The 26,908-nt window shown below is 43.0% G+C and overlaps 1 protein-coding gene across 6 annotated transcripts in view; it reads right to left on the reverse strand.

The window, feature by feature from the left end:
• Positions 1-19,467: 19,467 nt before the first annotated feature.
• The window catches only part of Acaca (acetyl-CoA carboxylase alpha), a 301,033-nt gene continuing 293,592 nt past the window's right edge, over positions 19,468-26,908 (reverse strand). For all 6 annotated transcript variants that reach the window (XM_087191888.1, XM_087191890.1, XM_087191887.1 and 3 more), the window contains one exon: positions 19,468-25,986. In XM_087191888.1, coding sequence (XP_087048014.1) covers positions 25,863-25,986 — 124 coding nt within the window. In that variant the 3' untranslated portion in view covers positions 19,468-25,862. The remainder of the gene's footprint in view (positions 25,987-26,908) is intronic.

Genomic DNA, 26,908 nt, shown 5'->3' on the forward strand with positions numbered 1-26,908 from the left:
GACTGAAGCAGTCCTCTCTTTTGTGTGGAGTTTGCTGATTTTATTTTTGCCCAGCTGACTGCTTTGCACGGCACACTCAACGCATTGACCTTGGAGATCTTCCGGGCCAGTGGGGCAGTGAACCAGTCACAGGGCAGCCTCCTGCCTGGCCCTGCCTGGGTCCGCCCCACGGATGGAGCCTCAAGGCCTGGGGCTGCTCTGCGGGGCAGACAAGATGGTAAGGTTGGTTTCCTGCTTTATTTTTATCTTAAAAATTACTTACAGAAAAGTAAAAGGAGCAAGCAAAAGCAAGACTCAGCTGTAATCCCATCACCCCAGAATAGCCGCTTCTCTCTAGAGCTTCTCTCACATGTGCAGGTGCCATCATATCCCAGATAGCCCGGCGATTCTGTAGGGGAAAGAAGCCAGAGAACATGGGATGGGACACTGCGGGGGTGGTGGTGGTGGTGGTTGTTTTGTTGTGTAGGGTTTTTTGGTTTTGATTTTTGGGGGTTGAGTTCTCACTTAAGTTGCTAAATTGCCTAGGCTGGGCTCAAACTCGCGCTCAGATTACAGGTGTGTACCATTACACCTGGCTTCAAAGACTTACAATTTTGTGTTGTTTTTGGTGCTGGGGGTGAATCTAGCGCCTCACTATCACTGAGTTATACAACATGTCCAAGACTTGGTTTTTTGTTTTTTGGTTTTTTTGGTACTGGGGATTGAACTTGGAACCTTGCGCTCGTGACGCAGGTGGCGGAATCACTGAGCTAAATCCCTGGCCCCAAGACTTGGTTTTTACTTTTGAATTGTTTGAAATTTTTTTTACTTACCCTCTTAAAAACAGTAAAAGCAAAATTATCTATAGCTGGGGGTGTAGCTTTGTGGTAGATCTCATGTGCTTAGCATGCATGAAGCCCGGGGTTTAATTCCCAGCACTGAAAAAAAATTTAAAAGTCATAAAAGCAGCATACCTACACAGCTATGTCTCTCTCATGCACCAAACATATGAGCCACCAGATAACCAGGGTTACATGGCATTCTGCATTTTTTATTACCAGTGTACAACAAAAGATTTCTGTGTACAGATATCTTCACGTTGCTAGGTTGTTGGCTTGTTTTTGCTGCAGGATCTTGCTGTGAAGTCCAGGCTGGTCTCAAACTCAATCTTCCTACCTCAGCCCCTTCAGAGATAATCATACTTTAATTGCTAACTAATAATTTCATATATCAGTAATTAAATCCTCTGCTGTTGGACATTTAAATTGTTTCTGGATTTTGCTGTTGCAAATGATGCTACAGGGAAACATTTGTGCATAAAGTTTGTATTTTGACACTTTTTTGGCACATATTCTTAGGAGTAAAATGAACCAGGCAAAGAGTGTAAATATTTTTAAGGCTCTTGGTACACATCACCAAGCTGATTTTCAGGCCCTTGTCCACATCTCCACACTTGCCTAGGCTGAGCCGTCTGCAACAAAGGGAAATGGGAAGCAGAGAGATCGGCCTGGGGTTTGATCCTGGGGTTTATTTCTTGCTCCCCAGGGAACCCTTCAAATCAGCATCCTCCTGTGGGGGGATTAAAGAGCTCCCTATAACGTGCTTTGAGATGCTCCACTGAAAGATGGCGGATAAATAGAAAGTGACACTGTCATTTCCCTCCTCGGCCCCATACTTTGCTTCTGGCTGCTAGATTGCCTATAATTTGCTTTCCCCTGTCCCCCCTGGTTTCCACTCCTGCTGCTTTCTATCCCTTCATCCTGGGGATCTCCTGGCCAGTCTCCTTCACCTTGTGGGACTGCTCTGTACTTTGTTTTGGTCTATTGACGTTTCTATCCAGGAACACGGTCCAGGCCCTAACGTAACTGCACATCATCTGGAAGCCCTGAGTGTTCAGAGAGCCACCAGGGAAAGCCAGCCCAGCAGACTGTGGATCTCTAGTTTAGGAAAGCAGTTTTCCTACTAGAAGAAAGCAGAAGGGAATACCTCAGAACATTGGAATGGGTAAGGGAATTTTGGATAAGACCCCAAAAATTCAGGAAACAAAAGTGAAAATAGACAAATAGATGTTTCTCCAAGAAGACACAAATGCCCAGCAAGTCTATGGAAAAATGCTCAATATCACCAATCAGGGAAATGCAAATCAAAGCCACAATGAGACATCGCCAGTAAGAAGGGCTATTAAAAAGCAAAAAATACCAAGTTCTGGTGAGGATGTGAAGAAAGAGAACCTCTCCCCATACCTTGTCAGAGGGAATGTAAATGAGAGCGACTGTGAAAACTGTATGGAGATCCCTGAAGGAAATTAGAGGGCTGGGGGTGTGGCTCATTGTACAACACTTGCCTAGTATGTGTAAGGCCCTGTTTGAGTCCCTAGTACTAAAAAAAGAAAAAGGGAAAAAAACCAGCCGTATGTTCCAGCAGTCTCACCTCTGGGCACAGATATCCAAAGGGGGTGAAATAGCACATCACAACATCCGCACTCATGTTTACAGTAGCATCAGTCACAACAGCCAACACAGGGAATCAGCTGGTGTCTATCAGCTGACGAATGGATAAAGAAATACGGTCCATATGCACCATGGAATACTACTGAGCCCTTATAAGAGGACAAAATCCTGTCATTTGTGAAAACATGAATGGAGCTGCAGGTCATTATGGTTTGGTTTGGTCTGGTTTGGTTTTTTGAGCCAGGATCTCACTGTGTAGTTCAGGCTGGTCTTAAACTCACTGTGTAACCCAGGGTGGCCTTGAACCCATGGCAATCCTCCTGCCTCAGCCTCTCCAGTGCTGGGATTACAGGCATGTGCCACCATGCCTGGCTCTGGAGGTTATTAAGTAAAGTGTAATAAGCCAGATGCAAAAAAACAAGTCCCACATAATCACACTTTCTCATAGAAGTCAAGATTGAGTGGGTATAGTGGTGGGGGGCAGGCATTTGCTATGCTTGACGATCATGTACTGTATATTTCAATAAAGCTGAAAGGGTTTTGAATGTTTCACCACAAACAAATGATAAATAAGACATATACTTATCCTGATTGGAACATTGCACAATATATACATGTATTGAAAGATCACATGATAACCCATAAATACGTACAATTTTTATGTCAGTTTTGAAAAGACCAATGTAATCAGTATCACTGAAAGGAAGGACGAAAACCCAGTTTCCTCCTACAGGCTGCTTTTCCTGTCTGTGCGTGCATTGCTATAACCTCTCCAAGATGACGGCCTCTTTACCTTTTATCCTGTGAGCCAAAGGGATGCCAGTCAAGGCAGAGAATTAATTCGAATATGAAGTTTATTATAAGCCTTGGTACCACTCCCCACGACTGAGCAGTCACTGTACGTGGAATGTGTTAATGCCAACATCCATGTCTGCCCTGGGCCAGACTTACAAACGAGGTGCCCTACTCCTCAGCCAGACTCGGGGTGTGGGGTGTTAGGAAGGAGCCCGAGGCTGTGGGTGAAGAGCGAGCACGTTTGATGCCAGGGGGTGCCCATCCAACACCTCTGGGGCAGCTCTGTGTGCTGCTCTTCGTGCCACACTTAATACAGACAGACCAGGGCTGATGGAGGATGCTCTCTAAAACCAGCAAAACCTCTCCTGCATCCTGCGTCATCGTTTGTGCCTCTACTTTAAGCTGATGTATAAGCTCATGCACCAGAGGAGTTGTGCAAGGAATGAAAGCAAGCTTGCCTTCATAACAGGACCTTTTGTTTTTAGCTCATCTACTTCACTTTCTGTCTTGTCTTTCTCTTTCTTCATAACATTTCAAAAATAATTGCCAGTAATTTGGTAAGTTCATTAACTAATTCTCTCTTCAGTCTAGGGATCCATATCACCCTGCTGAGTTGTACATATTCAATTTGTCCGACAGCTCTATTGATGGAGCCCTCATTACCTGCTCCTCGTAGGGGAGAGGATGCGCCGTGAGTGCCCTTAGCTAACTTTCGTTTTCCTTGTGTGTCTATAGATTTCCTTTACCCGGCCTCTCCTGCCTGTGGTGGGGGTCTCCCCGTAGGGCTGTTGCTTCAGCAGCATTTATATTCCTAAGAAGCTGGCTTGGTTTATTTGCCCTGCTTCAGAGTTCTCAGAGTTCATTTGGTGAGGTCAAGGATGCTGAATTCTCAGGAAAGAAAATTTAAAAGAATGAGAGGGGGGCCAATCCCCCACATCACCGAGAGTAGAAAAATCCAAGGCCCCGAAAGACACAGCAATGCGCAAACACCTGCCATCCCCCGCTGGCCCTGTCTTCCCACTTTTTATGACTGGAATGGAAATGACTCAGTCCCCACAGGCTCATGGTCCCATGGTGCTGGCTGCTCCCTCTTTTCCAGCATTTGTCCTTCCTGAGTTAGGTAGGTGCTGTGTTTATCTCGGGGCAAGTTGCCACAAGCTGTTAGAAACACGGGCACATAGTTGGTCCTGGATGGGCTTCTGTGATGTTTAAAGGAAAGCTAGGAATGAAAAGTGGAGAAATAGAAAGAATCCCAGGCTGCTACTCAGGATACTGGGGCAGGATAGTACAAGGCCAGTCTTAGTGAGACCCTGACTGAAAATAAAAAGTAAAAGTAAAAAGGCTGGAGAAAGCTCAGGGATAGAGCACCCTTGGATTTGAGCCCCAGTGCCCGCCCCCCCACACACACACATTACCAGACTGAAAGTCAAACCTCCTAGGCCCTAGCAGCTGCGGTGTTACCTAGAGGAAATTGGTCAACCTCCGGGTCCTCATTATAATTTCAGGGTCAGAAAACCCAGTACCTAAGGACCTTCTTTTCTGCAGGCTTTTTCTAGGTAAAGGAAGACTCCAGATTTGGGTTTTTGTTGCTTTAGTTTTTTGAGATCAGGTTTCATTATATCATTCAGGCTGGCTTCAAACTGGAGGCGACCCTCCTGCCTCAGTCTCCCAAATGCTGGGACTACAGGCATGCACCACCATGCCTAGATGGACTTGGATTTAGCATAGATCCAAGAATGTCATTTGCATCCAGTTGTCCACCTCCAACTAAGGACCAGGCCCTGGCTGAGGCCTGGCAAGAGGCTCTGTTGGCAAGGGACTCGATCTCTAAGATGCTCTCTCCTGGCCTCTTCCTTACAATTTTGCCTTCTCTAGTTTGGCTCTGGCCCAAACCATTGCATCCACTGGCATTGCCAGATGATCCTGACTGGTACCCCTAGAAGCCCCCACAGGGCTTTCCCATGGTTCTCCCCCAAGCTGTGAGCTCAGCCTGGCAGGGAAGCAGCAGCCCCCCGGGCCTTCAGGTCTGCTCAGGAGAGCCTTGGGGAGCACCAGGCACATTAGTATGCAGGTGTCACTGAGACTGAGCACAAAGCAATCAGCCCACCACTCCACACCGTTTCTGTCTCCCACGGAGGATGCAGCACGAGGCTTGGTTCCTTTGCTGGTGTCGCCAGCGCTTTCCTCTGTCCTGTGGGGAGGCCTGGGGAGTCCCAGAGGTGCTGCTTCTAAACCCAGGAGTGGCCTGGGGCATCTAGACCAGAGCTGTCCAGCAGAGCTTTCTAGGAAGAGGAGATTATGACCCTGTTGTTCTGCCCCATGTGGTAGTCACAGCCAGGTGTGGCTTTGGGACATTTGTCGCTACGGTCCTGGATGGTGAGGTCCATATGGCTACCCCTCCCAATCTTCCGCAAGTCAGAGCAAACAGCAAAATCGAAAATGAAGTAAACAGTCAACCACTGGGAAAGCAGGAGCTCCAGCTGCCCCGGGGGCCCCAGGCCTCCCACACCTAGGCCTGGCCCAGCAGGCAGGTAACAGGTCCTGCTTTAGACTCTCCAGGTGGCTGGCAGTGTGCCTTCTGGCCGGGCCTGGGGACCTGGGGTGAGTGAAGGAGCTGTGGCAGGAGTCATTTGCTGCCTCTGTGTCCAGAGTGGTTCAGGGGCCCCAGCTCCACAACCCTGGGACTGGGCGAGGAGCTGACTCCCTGATGCCATAAAATTATTTTCCAATTTGACTCTCACGTCCTTTAAAGTTGTAGCGCACTGCACTCTGCTTTAAGAGCTAAATGTAAGGCTAATAGGGAACACTATAAATGTGATAACTCCAAGTTCATATTGTTCCAGGAGATAAGCAGAAAGGGGCAGGTGCTTCTGAATCCACTTATCGGTGTGTTAGCAGGCTCCTCCGACCTCTGCACCCCCACCAATAAGCTGTGATGTTCTCAGAGGATCTGGGAACCAGTGGCTCCCAGCAGCAGGCCGCCTTTCATCTGCTCACCTTGCTGTCGGGGTCAGGGCTTTGTTCCTGGTGGGAAGCTCAGCCCCAGGTGAGCAGAGTGCCCAGGGCAGGCCAAGGCCGGCCTGTGGAGCTCAGCCCAAGCCTCGGAGCCCTGTGGGGAGTTTGCATTTTAAGGTCATATTCCAATCTTCAAGGAGGAGGGTGAGGGGACAAATGTAAGCCCTAGTTCTGGGTTATATAATTAAATTGAGATTCTCCTTCCTGAAGGAACAAAAAGAGGCCAAGGACAGCCTAATTGAAGCCTGGATATTGCTTCTCCAAGTGACCCGAGCAATTGGGCCAGGGAGATTTCCAGCTGTGGCTGGCGGGAGCCCCAGTGAGCAGGGTCCTGGTTTGGTCTCTGCCCAGCCCACAGGAGACAAGGGCTTTGCTTCCTTTTGGGTGAATTTTTGGTTCTTGACCTACACAAAGGGTCCAAGTGGATTTGGCAGCATCTGACAACACCTTTTGTCTGTCACAGCTCCTGCGGTCCTCACTTTCTGCCCCCTCCCCGAAAACGGCTGCACCCACAGCCCAGACCGGCTGGTCTCGAGTGTCAATAAAAGTGTTCGGTTCCTTATTTATGAAGATGTGAGCGAGGCTCACTTTTTGGAAGTCACTTACAAATATGTGATGGTGAAACAGTGATGCTGTATTAATTGCAGAAATGGCTGCTAATTAGAGCCCAGGCATGTGTTCTTTATACCTGTGTATGCACTGGCTCAGGAGCAAAGGACTTTCTCATCTCTCCTCGCCTCTCCCCACCCCCAGAAGAGAATTTCAACTTTAAGACAAACAACTTCATTTACAAGTGTGTCTCTAATTAGCTGCAGAATTAGGAAAGCTGAGTTTTCCCCCATAGATCGGCTAAACCCTCGAGGGAGACTGGCAGAATAGAGAGAATCGCATTTCCAATTATTTTGTTGAATTGCTAATTTAGTTATTGTGCCTGGTGTAATTGTGATGGGTATTGGGTGTGCAATTCAATTTGTTTTAAATATTTGTGGGAAGGCTGATCAGTAATGGAGCTGACCTATTTTATAGCCCAAATTGAGAAAAAAAGACTAAAACACAACAGCCACAAAGATATAGTTTGTTTCCATTTTTATTTTGATCTCTCTCATCCCTCTTAAGACCACTGATGCAACAAAAGGATTAAATTAAAAGATGACAGCACTTTGATCTTCTCCCTTTGAAAGCTTAACTGTCCTTGGTCATTTAATATGCAGATGTTTTAGGGTAGAGTTGGGATTCATTACTGGGCTTGAATAGTTTCCTCCTCCCCAAACTGTGTTTGTGTGGGTCTAGAAGTGACCTGGATGCTTTGACTTGGGAACAGTGGATGAAATGGCAGACAGAGGTCCTGTCTGCACTCAGCCCTGAGGGGAAGGAAGACTTTTTCTGCTCCGGAGTCCAGGGCAGAGCCCGGGACCCTGGATGAAAGGAAAGAACCATCCCTCCAGGTGACTCCTTGCACGGGGGTTGGTGGCCAGGGCACCACTCCAGGCCACTGTGCAGAAAGCTCTTCCCACAGGAGGCCCTGTTCCTGACTGGGTTGAGCTTGTGCAGTGCTGAGGAGGGTTAGGTCTCAGGTGCCCTCCCTGCCAGGTGACTAGCTGCAGCTCCCCAGGTCCGAGCTGAAGTTCCATCTTCCGAAAGGGAGGGAGGATCTGCGGTGATACTGGTGACATTTCTGCTGGGTCCTCAGTAAAGGACTCAGTCAGGACTAGGGCAGGGCTGTGGTCCCAGGAAAGAGCGAGGGACTTAAGGGCACAAGCACAGGGCGCTGGTTATCATGAAATGTGTGAGTGCCAGGTGTTGTCAGTCAGGGCTGCTTGTGGGTGCCGGGAGCCCCTCACCCTCAGCGGCATCCTGCAAGGCCCCACAGCTGTCTCAATTCAACAAGGCTTGGCTGGGCTAGATCAGAGGGGGGAGGACAGCAGATTCTGAAGAAAAGTTAATAATAAAAATGGGTCATAGGAGCAGCCGGTGTAATGAATCTGATCCTAAAAGGATTCATTTTGTAACTCGATTAGCTACAAAGGTGCCAGAGTCAGTTTCCATGCCTAGCTGCTGAATAGAAGTTTAAACTTCATTATCCCCATGTGAGGGCTCACCAGGGTCTGCAGAAAGAACTCTTGACTCACCTTCTCTTCTTGTTTAAAAGCTTTTCTAGAGGAACTGGGAGAACAGCTGAGGGATGTGGAGGAGGCAGTGCCCTGAGCTAACAAGAAACCAAGGGCCGGAGCTGGGGCGTGGGAGGGGCGCGGGCGGCTGCTGGTGTGGCCCCTACCCTTTGCTGGTTACATGTATATTTTATGTAACACAAAATTCATCCACTGTAAATGTATATTTAGTGATTTTTTAGTAAATTTGTGGAGTTGTACACCATCAACATACTCCACTCTTGGAACATTTTCTTCACCCGTGCGTTCCTCCACCTCGGTTTTCAGTAAACCCCTGCTCCCAGCCCCAGGTAATAATTTATCTGCTTTCTGTAGCTATAGATTTGCCTTTTGTGAAAGTTTATATAAAAAGAATAAAATAAAACTGGGTGCAGCGGTGCACACCTGTAGTACCAGCCCCCTGGGAAGCTGAGGGAGGAGGATCACAAATTCAAGCCCAGCCTGGGTAATTTAGCAAGATCCTGTCTCAAAAATAGGAAGTGCTGGGAGTGTAGCTCAGTGCAAAGCCCCCCCCACCACCACCATCATAATGTATGTAGTCTTCTTTTGTCTAGCTTCTTTCACAGAGTATAAAGTTCTATATCATGACATTTATAGGTAATTTATTATTTCTTATCGTGGACTACTAATGTGTGGATAATATCACATTTTACTTACCCTCTACTCACCTATTGATAAACATTTGGATTGTTTCCCAATTTTGGCTACTGATATGAACACTCACAAGTCTTTGTGGAACATGTTTTCATTTCTCTTGTATACTTAGGAATGAAATTGCTGGCTTTGTAAGTTAAACTTTTAAAGAAATTGCCAAATGGTCTTCCGCATTGCCTATATCACTTTATTTTGCCACCAGGAATACATGTGAGTTCTGATGATAGCCATTCTAGTAAGGATTCTCAATGTGGCTCCCATTTACATTTCCCTAATGACTAATGATGCTGAACATCTGCTCATGTGTTTATTAGCCATTCGTATAGCTAACTTCTTTGGTGAAATGACTATTCACATTTTTGGCTCATTTTTATTTATTTATTTATTTTTTATTTTTTTGGTACCAAGGATCGAACTCGGAACTCTGAGCTTGCGAGGCAGGTGGCGGAACCACTGAGCTAAATCCCCAGCCCCACCTCATTTTTAATTGAGTTGTCTTATTGTAAGACTTTTGATTCTGGATACAAATCCTTTATCAGATACATGATTTGCAAATATTGCCTCCTGGTCTATCGTTTGTTTTAATTATTTAATAAAGTGTGTGTTCTGAAGCACAAAAAATTTAATTTTGATAAAGTCTAATTCCTTTTTCTTTTGTTTTTGATGTCATATCTAAGAAATTGTCCAATTCAAAGTTACAAAAATTGTTTTCTTCTAGATGTGCTATAACTTTTGCTCTTATGTCTATAATCTATTTTGAGTTAATTTTTGTGATATGAAAGACTAAGAATACAATTTTGTGTAGGTATATCCAATTTTCTTAGCACCATTTCTTAAAAAGACTATCTAGTATTGAATTGCCTTGACTCTTGTCAAAAATCAGTTGAGGGGCCGGGGATTTAGCTCAGTGGCACCGAACCTGCCTCGAAAGCACAATGTACTGAGTTCAATCCCTGGTATTGGGGGGGGGGGGTTGACTATAAATGTAAGATTTATTTCTAGACTTTCAATTATGTTCCATTCTATTTGCTGGTTTTTATACCTGTGAATATTTCAAAGTAAGGTCATTAAAGTCTTCCAAATTTTTATCAAAATTGTTTGATGTTTTCTGGATTTAGGATTTATTTCTATAAAAATGTCTGCTGAGCCAGGTGTGGTGTATGCTTGTCCCAGCTAGTCAGGAGAATTGCTTGCACCCAAAAATTTGGGGCCAGACTGGGTACTGCAGGGACTTACTTTTAAAAGGTCTGCTACTGGGCTGGGGATTTAGCTCAGTGGTTCCGCCGCCTGCCTTGCAAATGCAAGGTCCGAGTTTGATCCCCAGTACCAAAAAAAAAAGGTCTGCTACTATTTTGGTAGGGATAACATTAAATCTACAGTTTAATTTGGGGAGAATTACCATCTTAACATCACTGACCATTCCAATCCATGGATATCATTTGTCTCTTCCTTTATTTTTTAAATTAAGCAGTGTTTTATAATTGTCAGTGTATACCTTTGGATTTATTTTGTGAAATTATTCCTAAATCTTTTTGTTTTTGGTGCTGTGGTCAATGAAATTATTTGCTTAGTTTCATTTTGGATTTCTTCCTAGTATACATAAATACAGCTAGATTTTTGTATATTTTGTTCCTTTGTTTTTGCAGTACTGGAGATTGAGCCCCTCCCTAACCTTGTTTTTCAGTACTAGGTATTGAACTCAGGTCTTGCTAAATTGCCCAGGCTGGGGTTGAATTTATGATCCTCCTACCTCAGCCTCCTGAGTACCTGGGATCACAGGCATGCACCACAATGCCTAACTCTTTTCTTCTTGTCTGTTAACTTTGTTGATCTTCTGTTTTTCCTTTTTTGTTGTTGTTTTTGGGGGGGGCTTTTTGGTACCAGGGATTGAACTTGGGTCCTTGCGCTTGCGCAGCAGGCAGGCCCTTCCTTGTTTTGTTTTGTTTGAGATAGGGTCTCAAAATGTAGTTCAGGCTCACTTTGAACTATGTAGCTGAGGCTGACCTCAAACTCATGGAGATCCTCTTGCCTTAGCCTCCCGAGTGCTGGGATTACAGGCATGTGCCATCATGCTCGGCAACTTTTTTGATCTTCTAAAGAGCTAACTTTTGCTTTTATTGACTTTTCTCTATCATTTACTGTTTCACATTAGTTGCCACTCTTATCTTTCTTCCATCGTTCCATTTATTTTGGGTTTTGTTTTTTTTCCCTTTAAGTTATTGATCCATATCCAGACCTTGCATTGTTGCACTATTTCTTTTTTTAATTTGATTGGTACATTTTAGGTATATAATATAATGACATTCAGCACTGGAAATCTGCACCTTTACATAATCTCCCTAGGTTCTTATTTTTTCCCCATTCCCCTGCCCTCTCTTCAACCCCTCCATCCCTCCCTATTTACAAAGACTTTGTTTCCATTTTTTCATTTTCTCATATTAATTCCATTCCCTTTTTTCCTTTTCTCTATCCCTCCCACTTCCCCTTCCCCTTTGCCCCTTTTCTTCCTATTTCACATTATCTATTGTACTTTTAAGTCCTTATTTACAGTTTCAGTTTCTCACACTAGAGAAACTATATGGTAATAACATGTGTGTCCTATTTATTTCACTTAAGAGTATCACTTCAATGTGCATCCATTTAGCAATAAATGTCTCTGATTTCTCATTCTTTATGGCTGAGTAGTACTCCATTTTAATAAAAACCCACATTTTCTTTATCTAGTCTCCAGTTGATGGGCAATTGGGCTGTTTCCAAGTTTTAGCTATTAAAAATTGTGCTGCTAGGGCCAGGGATTTAGCTCAGTGGTTCCGTCGCCTGCCTCGAAAGCGCAAGGACCTGAGTTCGATCCCTGGTACCAAAAAAAAAAAAATTGTGCTGCTATGAACATGGGTGCACATATATCACTGTGGCATGATTCTTTGGGGAAGATACCCAGCAGGGGAATAGCTGGGTCAAATGGGACTTCCAGTCCTAGTTCTTTGAGGTATCTCCATACTGATTTCCACAGTGTTTGCACCAGTCTACACGCCCACCAGCAGTGGAGCAGGGTTCCTCTTTCCTCACAGCCCTGCCAGCATTTGTTATTGGTTGATTTCTTGATAGCAGCCATTCTTTCTGGAGTGAGGTGGAATCTCAGCATTGTTTTCATTTGCATCTCTTGAATGACCAGTGATGTTTAACATTTTTTCATATGTTTATTTGCTATTTCTACTTCTTTGAGAAATGTCTGTTCATTTCAGATGTCCATTTTTGGATTGGGTCTTTAAATTTGGGAGGTCTGATTTTTTTAAGTTCTTTATAGATTCTAGATAGTAGACCTTTGTCTGAGGAACAGCAGGTGAAATTTTTTTTCCCATATTGTGGGTTGTCTCTTCACACTGTTGGTGTTTTCTCTTGCTGTGCAGAAGCTTTTTAATGAAGACACCCCCCCCCACCAAAAAAAAGAAGAGATCCCACTTGCTGATTGTTTGCGCTAGTTCATGGGCAACTGAGGTTTTGTTCATAACATCTTTTCCTACACCAGTGTCTTCAAGAGTTCTACCTAACCTCTGTTCCAGCCGGTTCAGTGTTTGTTTTAATATTTAATCTATTTCGATTTTAGTTTAGTGTATGGTGAGAGATATAGGTTTAGTTTTAATCTTTGGCAAATTGAAACCCGGTTTTTTGAGCACCATTTACTTATTTAGGTACTGGGGATCAAACTCAGGACCTTGCGCTTGCGAGGCAGGCACCGGAACCACTGAGCTAAATCCCCAGCCCCCAGGATCATTTATTAAAGAGGCTATCTTTCCTCCAGTGAGGCTGTTTGGCTCCTCTGTCAAAGATGAAGTGGCTGAGTGTCTCTGGAGTCGTTTCTGGATCTTCTAATCTGTTCCTCTGGTCCTCCAGTCTGTTTCTTTGCCAGTACCATACTGTTTTTATCACAGTAGCTTTGTAGTAGTTTCAAGTTGGGGGTTGTGACATCCCCTGCCATGTCTCTGTCGCCTAGAATTGCTTTTGCTATTCTAGGTCTCTTTTTCCAAATTAATTTTTGGATTGTTTTCTCAAGGTTGGTGAAGTATGCTGCTGGAATTTCAATTGGGATTGCACTGAAACTATATAGCAGTTTTGGAAGTATGGCCATTTTCAGTATGTTGATTCTTCCTACCCAGGACCAAGGGATATCTTTCCATTTTCTTTTTTGGTACCAGGGATCGAACTCTGGAGCTCAAGCTTGTGAGGCAGGCACCAGAACCACTGAGCTAAATCCCCGGCCCTCCATTTTCTGATATCGTCCTTCAAACTCTCTTTTCAGAGTGCTATAGTTTTCAGAGAAGAGGTCTTTGATTTCTTTTGTTAGTTTGATTCCTAGGTATTTCAGTTTCTTGGATGCTATTGTGAAAGGAATTGTTTGCTCTATTTCTCTCTCAGTGAGTCTGTTGTTCGTGCAGAGGAAAGCTATTGATTTTTGTGTGTTGACCTTGTATCCAGCTACTCTACTGAATTTGGTTATTAAGTCTAGAAGACTTTTCATGGCGTTCTTGGGGTCTTCTATATCGGGTATCATGTCATCTGCAAATAATGACAATTTGACTTCTTCATTTCCTATCTTTATTCCTTTTATTTCTTTCTCTTGTCTAATTTCTGTGGCTAATGTTTCCAAGACTATATTGAACAGGAGTGGTGATAGTGGACATCCTTGTCATTCCTGATTTTAGTGTGAAGGATTTCAGTTTTTGACCATTTAGTATGATATTGGCTGTTGGTTTTTCATAGATAGCTTTTATCAGATTGAGGTAGAGACCATCTATTCCAATTTTTTGTAGGGTTTTTATCATAAATGTGTGTTGGATTTTGTCAAATGCTTTTTCTGCATCTATTGAGATGATCGTATGGTTTTTGTCCTTGGCTCTATTGACATAATGTATTACATTGACTGATTTGTGTATGTTGAACCATCCCTGCATCCCTGGAATCAATCCCACTTGGTCAAGGTGTATGATCTTCTTGATGATCTTCTGCATTGTATTTGCCAGTATCTTATTAAGGATTTTTGCATCTATGTTCATTAGTGAGATTGGCCTATAGCTCTCCTTTTTGGTTGGGTCTTTCTCTGCTTTGGGGATCAAGGTGATGCTTGCTTCCAGGAATGAATTTGGGAGTATTTTTTTCCCTTTCAATTTCATTGAAGAGTTTAAACAGTAGCAGTAGTTCCTCACTAAATGTCTTGTAGGATTCAGCAGTGAAGCCATCAGGACCTGGGCTTTTCTTAGTTGGTAAATTTTTAATTACATTTTCAATTTCATTGATGGATACTGGGTTGTTTAGAATTTTTAGGTCTTCTTTGTTCAACTTTGGTAATTCATATGTATCTAGGAATCATCCATTTCTTCTGTGTTTTCCACCTTATTAGCATATAGGTTCTCAAAGTAGGTATTGATGATCCTCTGGATTTCTGCTGGGTCCACTGTAATTTCATCCTTTTCATTCCTAATTGCATGAATTTGGGCCTTTTTTTCTGGTAAGGTTGGCTGAGGGTTTGTCAATTTTGTTTATTCTTTTGAAGAACCAACTCTTGGCTTCATTGATTTTTTTGTATTGTTCTCTCAGTCTCCATTGCTTTGATTTCTGCTCTGATCTTTATAATTTCCTCCCTTGTATGAGCTTTGGGTTTATCCTGCTCTTCTTTTTCTAGAAGCTTGAGGTTCAGCATCAGGTTGTTTAATTGGGCTCACTCTGTTTTCCTAATATGAGTATTCACTGGTATGAATTTCCCTCGTAAGACTGCTTTGTGTCCCATAGATTCCAATATGTTGTACTGTCATTCTCATTTAATTGTAGGAACTGTCTGATTTCTTCCTTAATTTCCTCTGTGAACCATTGGTTATTCAGAAGTGTGTTGTTCAATTTCCATGTGTTTATGAAATTCTTGTGGTTTCTTTTGCTACTGATCTCCAATTTTATCACACTGTGGTCTGATAATATACAGGGGACAACTTCAATTCCTTTGCACTTAAACATGTTCTGAGTGAGTATGTGATCTATTTTGGAGAACAACCTGTGTGCAGCTGAAAGGAATGTGTATTCTGATTTTGTGGGGTAGAACACTTTGTAAACATCTTTTAAGTTCATTTGTTCAAGAGTTTGAGTTCTAGTATTTCATTGCTTATTTTTTGTCTAGTTGATCTATCCTATTTGTGACACTATTGTATTAGTGCTTATTTGATTTTTCATGTCTGTTAGTATTATATAGTTGGGCGCACTAGTGTTTGGTGCATATGTTTATGATTGTCATTTCTTCCTCTTGGATTGTTCTCTTTACAAGGATGTAGTGTCCTTCTTTGTCCCTCTCTTGTTTTTTTTTGGTACTGGGGATCGAACTCAGGACCTTGCCCTTGCAAGGCAGGCGCTGGAACCACTGAGCTAAATCCCCAGCCCCTTTGTTTCTCTTAATCAGTGTTGATTTGAAATCCACTTGATCTGCAAAGAGGATAGGTACTCCTGCTTTTTTGGGGGTTCCTGTCACAGAGTATTGTTTTCCACCCTTTAACTTTCAGTCTATGAGTTTCTTTTTGAATTGTTTCTTGTATGCAACATATTGTTGTATCTTGCTTCTTGACCCATTCTGCTAGTCTATTTCTTTTGATTGGTGAATTGAGACCATTAACATTGATGGGTATAACTGATACGTATTGACTTATCCTTGTCATGACTTTTTCTTTCTCTTGGATTCTCCCCCTTTGGATTTAATTTGTCATGCTGATAGATTCATTCTGCTGGGCTTCCTGGAGTTGTGATCCTCGTTGTCTTTTCCTATGATATTGTCTAAAATGTTTTGGAGTGCTGGTTTGGTATTCATGAAGTTCCTACAGTACTCTTTGTCACGAAAGTATTTATTTCTCCATCAATTTTGAAAGATAGTTTTGCAGGGTTCATCAATCTGGCTTGGAGGCTGTTTTTGTTTAGGGCTTGAAATACGTCACTCCAAGCTTTTTTTGCCTTGAGGGTTTGTGTTGAGAAGTCTGCTGTGATTCTGATGGGCTTTCCTCTGTATGTGATTTGTTTTTCTCTAACTGCTTGTAGAATTTTGTTCTTCTGTGGGGTCTCTGGAATCTTAACTATTATATGCCTATGTGTAGATTTTTTTGATCAAGGCTAGTTGGAGTCCTATATGCCTCACTTATCTGTATGTCAAGTTATTTTCCCCTGCTTGGGAAGTTTTCTGCCATCACTTCTGTGAAGTTTTTTTTATGTCATCTGTACTCTCTCCTGTTTCTTCATTGACTCTGATCAGTCTTATGCTATTCTTCTTTGCATCGTCTAGCAGCGGCTGGATTGATTTCTCATGGTCTCTTACTATTTTAAAGAAATTTTTCTTTTCCTGGTCACTAATTGCAATCTTATCTTCTATATCTGAAATTCTGTCCTCACATTGGCTCATCCTGCTGCATAAACTTTCAATGGAGTTTTTAATCTCCTGGAAATCTGTTTGCATCTCTTTTATGGATTCCATTTGTTTCCTACGTTGGGATTCCATCATGTTCCTCAGTTCCTCTATTTTTTTATCTGTGTCCTCTCTAGATTTATTAATCACGTCTTGTACTATGGGCACAATTTCTGTTATGTGAGAAATTATTTCTGATTTCATTTTTTCCAGATCCTCTTTCATTGCCAGTTCAGGCAGTCCAGGTAGTTGAGTATAAGACTGTTCCATCTTGTTTCCCTTTGGGGTTGCTTTAGGTGATCTGGAAGTCTGGTTTTGAGACTTGTTTACATGTCTTCTCATTTCAATGGGGGTAACGGGGTGGGGAGGGATGTGTGCTGCTGGCGCCTGTCAGGCTTACCTCCTCTGCGCTGGGGGCAGCTCTGTTCCTTGGTGCTGGGGGTGGTGGTATGGCAGTCAAACTATTTATTTATTTTGTTTGGTACCAGGGGTCGAACTCGGGAACTTGTGCTTGCAAGGTAGGTGGCAGAATCATTGAGCTAAATCCCCGGCCCCTGAACTATTTCTTTTACTGTCAACTTTTACTTTATGTATTTTTGGGAGACCTGTTGCTAGATATGTATATATTTATAATTATTACAGCTCTTTGACATCTTTTATCTTTAAAAATTCTCCTTCATCTCTAGTGAAGTTTTCTAGTGATAGTTTGTCTCTAGTGATAATTCTTACATTTTTTGTTTTTTTAAGACAGGGAGGATCTCACTATGTAGTCCAGGTTGTCCTTGAACTCAAGGTGGTCCTTCTACCTTGGCCTGGGCAGTGCTAAGGATTACAGGCATATCCACTATACCAGGCAGGCAGTTCTTATGTTAATGAATATTTTTTTCCATTATTAACATAGCCACCCCAACTCTCTTATGGTTACTGTTTGCATAATATATGGTTTTCTGTACTTTTATTTTGTTCTATTGAGACATTATATACATATAGATATATATATCAGAGATGTATCATATATACATATATACGGTAATTAAAAAAAATCTACCATGTAATTTTTTTTGGGGGGGTACTGGGGATTGAACTCAGGACCTTGTGGTTTCAAGGCAGGCGCTGGAACCACTGAGCTAAATCCCTGGCCCACTACCATGTAATTTTTAAGTGTATAATTCAGTAAATAAGGTGTATTTATATTGTTGTACAACAGATCCCCAGAACTTTTTCATCTTACAATACTGAAACTGTACCCATTAAACAACCCCCTATTTCTCCCTCTCTCAAGGCCCTGGGAACTGTAATTCTTCAGTCTGCTTCCATGAATTTGACTAAATACTTACTATAGGAAGGACCATACAGTATTTGTCTTTTTGTTAACTGCCTTATTTTTACTTAGCAGAATGTCAAGATTCTTCCATGTTTTAGCATGTAAGTGGACTTCTTTCCTCCTTGAGGCTGAATAATACCCACTATATATATGTATATGCAGTGCTTCATCTATCCTCTATCTGCCAATGGGCATCTGGGTTCCTTCCATCTCTTGGGTATTGTGAGCAATGCTGAATATACAAATATCTCTTTGAGATCTTGCTTTTATTTCTTTTTTTTTGTTTTTTGAGAAAAAGTCTCACTATGTAGTTCAAGCTGGTCTTGATCTCTCACTATGTAGCCCAGGCTGGCCTCAAATTCACGGAGATCCTTCTGCCTCAGCCTCTGGAGTGCTGGGATTACAGGTGTGCAGCACCACACCCAGCTTATTTTTTTGAATATATACCTAGGAGTGAGATTGCTGGATCATATGGTGATACTATTTTTAATTTTTTGAGAAACTTTTCCATAGAGACTACCCATTTTACATTCCCACCAGTGCATAAGATTTGTTTCTCCACATCATCACAGCATGCTATTGTTAATTTAAAATAGCTATCCTGGGGCTGGAGATTTAGCTCAGTGGTTCCACTGCCTGCCTCACAAGTGCAAGGTCCTGAGTTTGATCCCTAGTACCAAAAAATAAATAAAAGCTATCCTAATGTGTATGAAGTGATATCTCATCATGGTTTTGATTTGTAATGTCTTACTGTTTGGTGATGCTGATCATTGCCAGCCATTTGTGTATCATCTTTGTAGAAATATCTATTTGTCATTTGCCCATATTTATTTATTTATTTATTTTGGTACCAGAGATCAAACTCAGGACCTTGCACTTGCAAGGTAGGTGGCGGAACCACTGAGCTAAATCCCTGGCCCCTTGTTTTTATTTTTATTGTTTTTTGTTGTTGTTGTTGTTGTTGTTGTTGTTGGTGACAGTGTCTCACTATGCAGTTCAGGCTGGGTTTTAAAAATTTTTTCAATTTGTTTAATTAACTTATTTTAAATTGTTTATTGGTACATTTTAGATATACAATATGCTGACATTCATCATTGGAAATTTGTACCTTTATGTAATTTATCATCTAGCTTGGATTTTTTTGGTACTGGGGATTGAACTCGGGACCTTGTGCTTGCGAGGCAGGCAGTGGAACCACTGAGCTAAATCCCCAGCCCAGGCTGGTTTTGAGCTATGTAGCCCAGGCTGGCCTCAAACTCACGGCGATCCCTCTTGCCTCAGTCTCCGGAATGCTGGGATTACAGACATGGGCCACCATGCCTGGCCTTTGCCCATTTTTAAATATTTATTTGGGGTTTGTTGTTGTGGAGTTATAGGAGTTATGTATTTGGGATATTAACCCCTTATCAGGTATATGATCTCCATCTACAATATATTTTAGTTATATTACTAGTGGTTGTTCTAGGGGTTATATCCAACTACTTAAAATTAATATTCTGGCAAAGTCTAGAAAATTTATTGTAATGTAGCTCCATTTTTCTTCCTCCTGTGTGATTATCATATATATTACATTATATTTTAGGAACCCAAACATACATAGTATAATTATTAATCTTATGCACTTTTTTGCCTTTTAATGAAGTTAAAGAGAACACAGAAGGGTCTTCTTATTTTATTTTTTTTAGTATTGGGGATTGAACCCAGTGTGGTTTTGCACTGAGCTACATCATCAGCCTTTATTTTTGAGACAGGTTCTAGGTCACTAAACTGTCCAGGATGGGATTGAAATTGTGATCCTCCTGCCTCAGCCTCCTGAGTAGCTTGAGATTACAGGCATATGCCACCACACCTGACTACACAGTTTTTCTTTCTTTTTTGTTTTTTTTTTTGGTACCAGGGATTGAACTCTGGTCCTTGCGCTTGCAAGGCATGCGACTGAGCTAAATCCCCAGCCCTACACATAGTTCTTAATATTTATCCATATGTTTACCTTTCCCAGTGCTGCTTGCTTGTGTGTTGATCTGAATTACTATCTGGCATAGTTTCTTCTCAGCATGAATGATTGCTTTGAGTACTTCTGGTAAGGGCTGGTCTGCTAACAGTGAATTTGCTCAAAATTTTCCCTTGTTCTGGGATAGTTTTGTTATCCTTAAAGGGTAGTTTAAGATTCTTGACATTTTTTTTTTTCTTTAGTACTTTATGTATGTCACCTCACTGCCTCCTGGTGTACATTGTTTCTGACGAGAAGAAAGCTGTTGTTTTGTTGTTCCTCTGTATGTGACAAGTTTTTCTAGCTTCAAGATCCTTCAGCAGCTTGGGTCTGATAGATCTCTGATAAATCCTTGGTTATCCTACCTGGGGTTTGTGGAGCATCTTGGATCTGTAGTTTGTTTTGCATCACATTTGGGAAGTTCTTGGACAGTTTTTCTGCCCATTTCTCTCTCTCCTGTCTTCCAGTACTCCTTGTATATGTCCATATTGGTGCACCAATGTTGCATAGGGTTCTGAGGCTCTGTCCACTTTTCATTCTTTTTTTTCTCTGTTCTTCATAATTTGACAAGTTTCCAGACTCAACTCATCTTCTCAGGTCTGTTGAGCTCCTCAATTCAATTTTTCAGAATTTTCTTTTTTTGAAATTTAGGCAAAATATACATAACGTAAACTTTACTATTATAAGTTTTTAAATGTATCCTTCAATGGCATTAAGTACATTCAGGGTTGTATAGTCATTCCCATTGTCCGTCTACAGAACTTTATCACTCCACACTGAAACTTTGCACTCATTAAATATCAGTGGTCCACAACTTTTTTCGCATCAGGGACTGGAAGACATTTTCCAGACTGGAACAGGGTGGTTTTGGGATTAGGTTCTCATAAGGAGCATACGGCCTAGATCTGTTGCCTGTGCAGTACTTAGTGGGATTCATGCTCCTACAAGGCTATACTATTCAGGCAGAAGGTGGAGCTCAGGCGATAGCTACTCTGGTGGGGACTCTGGTGTTACAGTTTTCCCATTTCCTCTTTCCCCTGTCCTTAGTAATCACTGTTTTACTTTTTGCATCTGTAAATGTCACAATTCCAATTATCTCATAGAAGTGTAATTATATTTGTCCTTTTGTGTCTGGCTTATTTTGCTTAGCCTGCCTTCGAGGTCCATTCATGTAGTAGCACGTATCAGAATTTTGTTCAGAATTTATTTTTAAAATAATTTCTTTATTGAGGCTACTGGTTAACTTGTCGCAACACAATTTCCTTTACTTCTTTAAATGTGGTTTTCTTTAGTTCTTTGACCATATATATTCAAGGGGTGCTAGAGATTGAACCCTGAGCCTCATGCATGTTGACCATGTGCTATACCACTGAGCTGTGTGCGCCCCAGCTCCTGGTTATGTGAACAGTTGCTCTGAAGCATCTATCTGGTAGCAGTTCAACATCTGGACACACACAGAAAGTGTGTTGACCTTTTTTTCCTCCTGAGGATGAATTATACTTGTTTCTTTGACTGTCTCAATTTTTTTGTTGAAAACTGGGCATTTTGATAATATATTATAGCAATTATAGGTTCTGGATTTTTTTCTTCCTAAAGTTCTTTCTTTTTCTTTTAAAATTTTGAGACAGGGTCTCACTAGGCAGAGTTCAGGGTGACCTCGAACTTCTGCTGATCTCCTGCCTCAGCCTCCCGAGTGCTAGGTGTGAGGCATCGGGCTCGGTGTGAGCCATCGTGCTCGACTAAAGTTGGTTCTTTTTATTTTTTCTTAATTTGACTGGACAAAATCTGTGAATTGTTTCCCCCATGGTGTACAGGCAATGATGTTTCAATCAATTTTTCCTTTTAAAATGTTATTTTTGTTTAGCTTCACAGGGATTACTTTGTGCCCAAGAGCTGGCCACTCAACAGACAGATGAGCTCTGAGCCAGTAAGGCTTCCACTTCTGTTGTCTATTTGTGTGTGTGTGGGGGGGGTAGTTCAAAACTTAGGGAGTTCTGGCTTTTGTCTTGTATTTTTCTTCATGTGCCCAGAGGTTCACAATTAGTCTCTGAGGATGTGTGGAGTTTACCAAAACCCCCTATGGCTGTCTCACTTCCCATTTTTTGTTAACTTTCTGGGTAGCTGCTGGTCAACTGCTTAAGCCAACCAGGACCACAGCAGCAGGCTAGCTGAGCAGAGGTTTTCCCCATGTTGCCCACTAAGTTACTATTGTTACTGACAGTGCCACCAGGCCTGGAATTTTGTCTATGATTTTTCACCACACTGGAAATTGAGCCCACAGCCTTTGTGCTGAGCTACAGCCCCGGCCCCCGGCCCCCCACCTTATGAGCCAGGGTCTGGCTAAGTCAAATCACTCAATTGTCATTTGTCCAGGTCCTGTGTTGGAATGGTTTACCTCCCAGCTCAGGACCTCTCTGGACCTCTCACTGGGGTCTACCACCAGCCATGCACACAGAAAAGAGCACAAGGTGATTCTCCTTAGGTGGTCATTTGCATTCATTAGTGCTACTGTGTTTTAGCTAGGGAGTGAGAGGTGGCATAGGAAAAGATCACGGAACCCTTGATGTCCAGTCTTTTCCTTATTATCAATGGGGGCTTTACATTTTTGCTCATTAAAATGATTGGTGGCAGGGTGTGGTGGCACATGCCTGTAATCCTAGCACTCAGGAGGCTGAAGTAGGAGGATTTCCTCAAGTTTGAGGTGAGCCTGGGCTACACACTGAGTTCAAAGCCAGCCTGAACTACATAGCAAGGCCCAGTCTCAAAAACAAAACCCACAAAGATTGGTGAAGGAAGTGTCAGTCCCCAACAGAAGAAAGCCCTGAACTAGTTAGGTGGGTTCCCAGAGGTGGAAGCAGTCTTTCTCCACTAATCTTGAGGACTTTTCCCCAGAACCATCAACAGGTACTGGCTCTCCCCTGCCTGTTTAGGGAGAAGAGTGGAGGCATCGATTCCCTGCCCACAGATTGCAGCAGCTAGAAGCAAAGAGAAGCAATTTTCCCACTAGATCCTGTATTTCCTTTCTTGGTCCTCTCTAGAACATCTGGCTTACAGTTATTCAACCTGGTGTTTTTGTAACTTAACATTTGATTTCATTTTAGAGAAAGCTACCCTCCTTTGCTATGGATCCCAGAGACAAACATGGGACCTATGTCAGTGTAATCATCAGCCAAAGCCAGTGGTTCCCCTCTCACCCTTCTTGTAGCCTGTACCTTTCTTTGGAGGTGGTCAGGGACTGGTGCTTATCCCTGCTTCAACTATATGAACTCATAAACTTCCTCAGGGGGAGGAAACTGGGTCAGAGGGCTGCAGATTCAGGTCTAGTGCCTTACATGCCCAGACTTTAAAATCCATTAGTGGAAGTATTAAGAAAATCTGAGGTTTTTCCCTTAAGTCTCTAACAAGGGCAAGGTAGCCCCAGTTTATCAGAAGGTTCACAACTTCCTGCATATGGTCAGAGATTTCTCAGAAAGACGGCAAGCTCAGGACTTCAATGACTAGGTGGCTTTCCTCAGGGATGAGGGGGGACTCTGGCCCAGTTATCTTCACGGAACAGAAGAGTTCCTTCTTACCTGTGACTTTTCTTGTTCTTGCTCTAAACCTATTCTGAGGGGCCACCCTACCAGTATGCCTAACCAGCAGATACATTTTTCGGTGGAAACACACAACAGAAACTTAAGTGACTGAGGCTCACCTGTGGGGGTTCCAGAGCACTGGTGGCCTTGCAGAATTTTACCTTGATTTAGCCAATAGGTCAGGGCAACCAAGGCCAACTTTCTATAGCCTCCTTGTCCTTTCTTATTTGAGTTCAGGGGACTGAGCCCCTGCTGAAAGTGGAACAAGAGATTGAGAGGGTGGGTGGGTGGGCATGGGTTCAAATGACAAACTGTAGCTCTTCTACAAATGTGGCGGTTTATTTTAACAAAATGTGAAAGGAGTAAATTTGACTGAAGCTCCGTGCTCATTGGAGTATGTGTCCATCAAATTCTCACTTTGACGAATGAAGGCTGCTTTGTGAACAAAGTGGACAGATAACATGGCAATCTCAGTTCAATAAAGTTTTGGTCAATACATCATTTACCCTCCTCCTGCCTCAGTAACCTCGGAAGTGTAATGGGCTGTGGGATGATCAGACTACTCATGTTCTGTGGCTCTTTGACTTCTCCGTATGAAAAATTTCTGTCCTGTAGTTGCAGGTATAGGCACTATAGGGTTCTAGAGAGGAAACTGGCTTAATGTGTCATAATTTGGTAAGGAAGGGAGAACATAACCTACCCTACCTCTGAAGAAACGCCAGGTCTCCTGGGGACTAAATGATTTTGTATCATCTAGGGTGTGTGTGTGTGTGTGTGTGTGTGTGTGTGTGTGTGTGTGTGTGTGAAAATTTGATTGCAGAAAAGTGTGGAGGAGTAATCTGGTCAGAGATGGGCCAATTCTTACCTACTAGGTAAGCAAATAACTAGCAGCAGGGAAAGTTTCTTCCTTGACTGAGAATTTTCTCCACCTTTCTCTGCCCTTCTTTGAAGGTGTCAAGTGCCTGTACTTTGCACCAGGGAAGCCAGCAGCCCCAACTCCTGGGGTTGGTCAGTGTGCTCCAGCCCCATAGTGTCCACCTGTGATCCAGAACTGCTGAGAAGTCCCGCCACTCCATCTGGACAGGTGCTTTGGAAGAAGGGGAGGTGAAAGTTTTTCCTGTGTGTGAACTACAGAGTTAAGGCTCAAAACTGTAGTTTGTATAAAAGTATTCATACCCTGCTTCTACATCATCTTAGTGATTTCCTCCTCGGGCATCAGTGACAAATACAATTAGCTGCACTGTAGGAACAGGATGCCACACCAGCCCTCATCACCTGCCACTCTTCCTTTAGGAATACCAATGAGGCAATCAGGAGGCTCTTTTCTTGGATAAACTGGCTGTTGAAAATAAGCTCTCTCCACCACTCCTAAGGAGGCCCCTGCTGCTGATTGAGTAGGGACCAGAAAGCCTGGAAGACAGGAGCACCATAACTGGGTCTAGGGGTTTTAAGGTCATGTGGAGTCTTGTGTTCCCTGGAATCCTCGGCACACCAGGAAGGCCCATCCCTGGTGCTGAGAACACAGCTGTCACCAGGCTGCTTTTGGTGGCTATGGGGAGACCTGCCACTTGCACTCAGGGGAGAGGCAGGGCCCAGAGATCAGGAATGGCAGCTGCCAGGACAGCTGCCCTGGAATCAGAGATGGGCAACTCTAGGCACTGTGATTCTCTCCCTCATAACTGTCAGTGGTCCAGGCTTCTAAATGACAACAGTCTTCCAGGTCCTAAAAAGGATTTTTCTTCTCCTTGGCTTGCTCCATTAGTGGTAGAAAGAGCAGTTCCCTCTGGCTGCTTCTCTGCCCCCTCGGCCTGTGGCATTGCCTTGTGGCTCCTGGGTGAGTCAGTCAAGCATCGGCAAGCTGGGTGGTGGTAGGTCAGCTATTGTTCATGTGCACTGAAGCTAACATGAGGTTAAGCCCCCTAAATCAAAAATAATTTGGCCTATCATCTTCTTTCTGCTTCCTAGATCATGGTTTTCCCCCATCTCTGAATTTTCATGGAACCTGCAGTAGATTTCATGCTCTTATCTTTCTTCATGAACACATGCCTTGGTCTGATTCCTCCCTCTCCACTTAAGGATGGACTTGAGGTTTCCCAGGTGCCTTGGCCTCAGCCCTCCTCTGCTGCCTGCGGCTGCGGCTTACGGGGCCAGGGGGCTGACAGGATAGGAGGGGCAGCCCTGCTTTTGTGCAGTAAGACTTCATGGTACATGCCTGTACCCTTCATTGCCTTCTCAGTCCTGTGCAGGAAGGGAAGACTGTCGACACAGTAGGGGTAATAAATACTGAAGGGGTAGTGTGACTGGGGCTTTGTGATCCTATATCCCAAGATGTCATGCATAACCTGAAACACTTGAGAAGAAGCAAAATGCCACTTTGACTCCAGTGCTGGCTCTCCTGTGCCTTCTTATTACAGTGATTTCAGTCATAAGAGGCAGCTCTAGCCCTTTACTCTGGAGACAGGGCAGGGATGGGCAGGAAGCTCTTCCTATGTGGAAGGGGAATCCATTGTGGAGAGGATCCGTACAATTTCTGCCCGCTGAGTGGGTGAGATGTGCTGGGTCATATGGACGATGGAATCCATGGCAACTTCTGGATTGGCTTGTACCAAGCTGGAGAGGAAGATTGGGAATGGTGAAGAAAAGAGAAGCAGAAGCATCTCGATTGGGGCAGCTTAAGAACTGCCCAGTAATCATGCTAACACTGCCCACTGCAGATGGCATCACTGCCTCACCTCCCTTCCTTTCCTGCACTAAAAACATCCCTAGCAGTCAAAATAGTATAAAGTGAACAGCAGAACATTTTGCTATGTCAGAAGGAAAACAAATAAGACAAAACTTCACAAAAACAACAGGGTTATTGATAATGGAGCCTGAATGAAAAGAGACCCCACTAGCTAAATGTGGGGCAATTTGGCATTAAAATAAGAACACTAATTATAAATTAGTGAAAAAACAAATTCACCAGTTCTCACCAATAATGAATATGAATATATATATATATATATATATATATATATGAATGGGGATAAAGGACTTTTGCTTATAGAATTTGAGTGGTGACTGACAATTGGAGAGGCAGGGTGGAGTTGCAAAGTTATCATTTTGCAACCTCACTGTAAGGACTGGTTCAGGTAACAATAAGTGGATATTAAATCTAAGAGAAAATACTGATGGAGAATTAGTTCATGAACTTAATTCTTTCCACAATTCTGGTCCCAAGGACCAAATTGGATGAGAACTGAATCAAATTTCCCCATAAGGTCAACATTGAACCTAGCCATTGAATTTGATTCTGTTCTCATCTAATTTGGTTTGGGACTAGAACTATGGTGAACCGAGGCACCACTGCATTTACATGGCCTTAAAGTATCTTCCCACAGACCACTCATTAGATGCAAGGGGGAGAAATTGAGTAACATCTTGATGGGCAGATGAATATCTGTACCTCCAGATGGTGTACTCTGTGAAAGCCACATCATCATATAACATATAACCCAAATGGAATCATGAGGAAACATCAGACAACTTCAAA

The sequence above is a fragment of the Heterocephalus glaber genome, unplaced genomic scaffold (assembly GCF_053883595.1).
Source record: "Heterocephalus glaber isolate CG9 unplaced genomic scaffold, H.glaber_assembly_v1.0 deba00001564, whole genome shotgun sequence".
In the NCBI taxonomy this organism is placed as follows: Eukaryota; Metazoa; Chordata; class Mammalia; order Rodentia; family Bathyergidae; genus Heterocephalus; species Heterocephalus glaber.